At 43.1% G+C, this 4854-nt stretch overlaps 1 protein-coding gene across 1 annotated transcript; it reads left to right on the forward strand.

Moving 5' to 3' along the window:
- Nucleotides 1–3381: 3381 nt before the first annotated feature.
- On the forward strand, nucleotides 3382–4642 carry DEFB121 (defensin beta 121). The gene is made up of 2 exons (XM_058562186.1): nucleotides 3382–3436; nucleotides 4470–4642. Exons 1-2 carry the CDS (start codon nucleotides 3382–3384, stop codon nucleotides 4640–4642), a joined length of 228 nt encoding a protein of 75 aa, XP_058418169.1.
- Nucleotides 4643–4854: the final 212 nt, after the last annotated feature.

Consider the following 4854-nt stretch of genomic DNA (forward strand, 5'->3'; position numbering starts at 1 on the left):
TCAAATTTTTTTTCTGCAGCTCTTTCTGGAAGAAGAGGAAATGAGTTCTAGTCCAGAGAGCTGATTTCCTCACTAATAATTCTTAGAAGTAAGCCCCTTGTCAAAAGAGCACTTTTTTGTTTTTTAGTCCTCTATTGCCGAGGATTGAGTTAATTATTTATGGCAAATTTGTCATCATTGGTCTTATGCAAAGCCCTGCCCTTGTTTTATTTTACTGATTTGTTGATTTTGTGCGTGTGTGTGAGGAAGAGCAGCCCTGAGCTAACATCCGTTGCCAATCCTCCTCTTTTTGCTGAGGAAGATTGGTCCTAGGCTAATGTTGGTGTCCATCTTCCTCTACTTTATATGGGACGCCGCCACAGCATGGCTTGACAAATGGTGCGTTAGTTGGTGCCCAGGATCCGAACCTGCAAACCCCGGGCCACAGAAGCGGAGCGCACTAACTTAACAGCTACGCTACTGGGCCGGCCCCTGATTTGTTGATTTTTATCCCCATAATCAACTCCCATCCATGTCTTGCATAGGCAACTCTTCTGATGTTTTAATGTACCTTTTTACTGTGTATATATTTTTATTTTCAAAATATTTTGATTTTCATCACCCTAAAAGTTCTCTCACGCCCCATCTCAGTCCTCCCACTGGCTCCAGGCAACCACTGATCTTTTTTGTCACTGTAGATTAGATTTGTCTTTTCTAGAGTTTCATTCACATGGACTTATTCAGTATATTCTCTTTTTGAATGGCTTCTTTCACTCTGTCGAATGCTTTTTAGATTCATCCATACTGTGTGTAGCATTAGTTAATTCTTCTTTATTGCTGGGCAGTATTCTGTTGTATGGATAGACCACAATTTATTTGTTTACTAGTTGATGGACATTTAGGTTGTTTCCACTTATGATAAATAAAGCTGGTATGAAAATTCATGTATAATTTTTGGTGTAGACTTATGTCTTCCTTTATTTTGGATAAATACCTAAGAGTGGAATTGCTGGGTTGTACAGTAAGTGTATGTTTATAAGAAACTGTCAAACTGTTTTCTGAAGTGGCGATGCCATTACAATCAGCACTGGTTTTAAACACCCATCCATATTTGTTTGCATACACTTAATTCTCCACCTTATGATTGCTATATAACACTCCAGGGTGTGCATCCACCACATTTTACCTTTCACCTCCCCCAGTGATGGAGTCCAGGTTGTCTTTAACTCCCTGCCACCGTGAACCTTGCCTTAATAGATATCCTGAGCATATTCCCATATGGATGTGTATGGGGATTTCTCTGGTTCATGTACCCAGGAGTAAAATTTCTGGGTCAGAACAAATGCTTACACTTAATTGGAATAAGTGTCATTAGATTCCTCCCCAGAATGGCTGCCTCTATCTCAGAGGAAGATCTAGGTTTTGTGGGGCCTAATACAATTTTGGGATTTTCTTTAAGAAGAACACAAAATTAGGCCCCAAAGTGAATATTTATTTAGAGTGAGCTAAGAAATTGCAATAGATTACTGGAATCTCTTAAGATAGTTTACCTGAAATGCTTACATACTAATGATTTCTGATTGCAACCTGGTTTCCCCTCCTTACCCAGAACATTCTAGAATTCCCAGCACTCACCAGGGTCCAAGCAAGTGAGGGGCCCTGAACCTTCATGAGATTCACAGTCACTCTGCCTCTGATCTACACCCACCAGCAGCACATGAGTATTCCTCTTTCCTCATTTCCCTGCCATCATTTGGCATTATTCAGCTTTCTGATGTTTGCCAGTCCAGATCCAGCCTGCTGCCTGATTTTGTATGGTCCATGAGCTAAGAATGGTTTTTACATTTTTACATGGTTGAAAAAAATCAAAAGAATAATATTTAGTGACGTGAAAATTATATGAAATTCAAACTTCAGTGTCTATAAATAAAATCTGACTGGAACAGAGCCACACTCATTTGTTTACATGGTGTCTGTGGTTGCTTTTCTGCTACAAATGCAATGTTGAGGAGTTGCGACAGAGACTGCTCGGCCTGCAAACCCTGAAGTAGTTACTATCTGGGCTTTACAGAAAAAGTCTGATGACCTTGGTCTAGAGCATTAATTTTTCTTAGACACAACAATCTTATTCCATAGCAGAAAGAAGATTTTCCTCCTCTTGGTATGCCTTTGTTTCTGCCCATTTTGAAATGATAGACCTTGCCATCATTGTGCCAAAAAGTACTTGGCTCTTTTCTGATCTATCTGCTGGCCTTATGTATCAGTAAGCCATTACTGTGTAACATTCTGCTCCAAAACTCAGTGGCTTAAAACCGGAATCCTTTATTACTGCTCGCGTGTCAGCAGGTAAACTGGAGTTCGACTGGATTGCTCTGCTTGAGGCTGGCATGGCAGGGGCAGCTCTGTTTCTCACTGCAGGTCTGTGGGTCATCTGGGGTGGCTCTGCTCCACGTATCTCTCATTGTCTTTGGACCCCTGGGGCATGGTGATGGCAGAGGCACAAAAGGGCAATGAAAAAATTCATCACCCCTTAAAGCCTAGGCTCAGAACTGGCACACTGTCACTTCTGCCCATATATCATTGGCTAAAGCAAGTCACAGAGACAAGACAAAAGTGAAGAGAGAGGGAAGTACATTCTTCCTAGCATGAGACCTTGGCAAATGGGTGGATTCAAGTAGAGGTGAAGAATTGGAGTCAATAATGCAATCTACCAAACCTTATAAGAAATACCACAATAGTAGTAAATGGCTTTTCCTTTGCCATCTAGGAGGATGGTACTTGTTCTTATTACACATGAACTATTAAAAGTAAGATCTGTGGCCTTCCTGCTCATCCTACTCCACAAATGCTGACATTTTAGTTTCCAATAGTGATGGCCATGGACCTATCAAGGTATTTCCCTCTGCTTCTGCCCTTCCTTTAGTATACTTAAAATGATCCATCAATATATGGGAACATCCTAAGATGTCCTTATTGCTGGAAAGAACCCAAGGAACACAGAAATATCCCTCCTCTTCTGTCTTACTTGCTCTCTCTCTCTCTTTTCATTTATCAGAGATAAATTAATAGTAAAAACATTTTCCCCCTTCTTGGCTCCCAGTTGTATTATGAAACTCTTCAAAGGCAAGGCTGTGTCTTCTCTTTGTTAACTTCTTTTCCCCCTCTCCCAGCTTCCTCTGGAAGTGTGGAAGAGGGTGGTGTATCCGATAGCCATTCAACCAGTGTGGTTGATTACCTGCCTGTCTGTCTAATCTTAAGTGACTGTTCCCTTTCTGGTTCACTGATCAGGGCTCTGCGATGCTCTTTGGGGCAATAAATACCAGTCTGGACCGCCCAGAATGGAGACTCTGCCTGTCTTGCCAGCCCAGAAGCCTCCTATCTCTGCCTGAGCTCTCATAACTCATGAAGCTCCTTCTGGTCTTGACTGTTACCCTGCTCTTGGCCCAGGTCACCCCAGGTAACCAGGATCTCTCCCAAGGGGGAGGGGGTCTGGGAACCTGAGCATATTCAGGGAACTCTGGAGGCTCAAACAGCTTGGGCTGGGAGAACAGCCTGGCAGGCTCCCTGGGAGCCTTTGGATGATCTCCCTAGCCAAGGGGAAGTTCGAGTTCTCTGGTACCAGCTGATCTTTCCAGTGCCATTGCTTGACCACTCTGTCTTTCTTTCTCTGGTTGGCTCTGGAGAAGTTGAACATGATGACCTTGGGGGGAGGGTACATGAAGAAGAGAGACTTTGGCATGGAGTATAGAGAAAATGGGAGTTTTTCCAAAAACATTCCTTAGGGGGATTTGAATTTTGATCTATCGTTGCCTCCATGAAAATGGTTCCCGAATTTCTGATTGTTTGAGGATTCTGATTCCACTGTCTCAGGAAAATTCAATTTATCTGGGCTACTTTAGGTTGTGAGTTCCCAGAGCAGCTGTTCCTAATTATGCTGGCTGGTTAAGACGAACAAAAGGCCCAGGATATTGTGGAGAAGGGAGTGTGACATTCTTGGGAGTTTTACCTTGGGAGTTTCTTCTAGAGTTTTACCCTAGAAGACTTGCAGATGTCCAGATGGGTGTGTTTTAGATTCTTGTCCCCTTGCACTGATATGGTCAAAGAGAGTACCGAAGGGAAAAGGGAAAACATGACTGATTGATACTAGGCACTTGGGTACTTCATAATATGGGGAAGATGAAACCCTGGAGGCAAGGGGTCTTCTTGCCTCCCCCAAGGGAGCTGGCCAGGGAGAGGAAGCTGCCTAGTAGGTCCCAGGCCACTGAGTGGGGAGGACTTTGGCTTATGACTAGGGACACAAGTGGGAAAAGAAAGGATAGTGGCCTATAATCTCCTCTAAACCTGGAGGATGCCTTGTGAGGGCTTCTTCCCTACGTGTCTCCTCGTTTCCCTTACTACTGTCTTCTCTACTGGGCCTTGGCCTCTCCTTTCCCCAGCCCTCTGTTTTATTTCAAGACTGACTCTGATCCCTCCTTCCTTTTTAATTTCAGCCACAAAGTGTTGGGGTAAGTTGGGACGTTGCAGAAAAACATGTGAAGAGAGTGAAGTATTCTATATATTATGCAGAACTGAGGCTAAGTGCTGTGTAAATCCCAAGTATGTACCTGTAGAAACTGGATTCTCAAATGAAACTGGAAAACTAGGATTAAATTCTGCGGTCTGACACCTCTCATCCAACCTTGAGTCTAACATCATTGGATCCACAGTTCTATTAAATCAGTTTTGACTGTACCCTGTTTGTGTCTGGCAGTTCCACTTAGCTGTACTTAAAAATAAATAAGGAAGAAAGGAAGGTGTGTGGGGGTATTAGGGAGAACAGGATGGACCAATAGGTGGTGATAAGCTCAGTCTTGCACTTAGCTCCTAGTCTGCTGG

The sequence above is a fragment of the Diceros bicornis genome, chromosome 19, assembly GCF_020826845.1.
Source record: "Diceros bicornis minor isolate mBicDic1 chromosome 19, mDicBic1.mat.cur, whole genome shotgun sequence".
Lineage (NCBI taxonomy): Eukaryota > Metazoa > Chordata > Mammalia > Perissodactyla > Rhinocerotidae > Diceros > Diceros bicornis.

Coding starts and splice junctions, on each gene's coding strand:
- DEFB121 (XM_058562186.1), top strand. CDS start 3,382: ATGAAGCTCCTTCTGGTCTTGACTGTTACCCTGCTCTTGGCCCAGGTC. Junction 3,437..4,469: donor CTTGGCCCAGGTCACCCCAG/GTAACCAGGATC, acceptor TTTTAATTTCAG/CCACAAAGTGTTGGGGTAAG.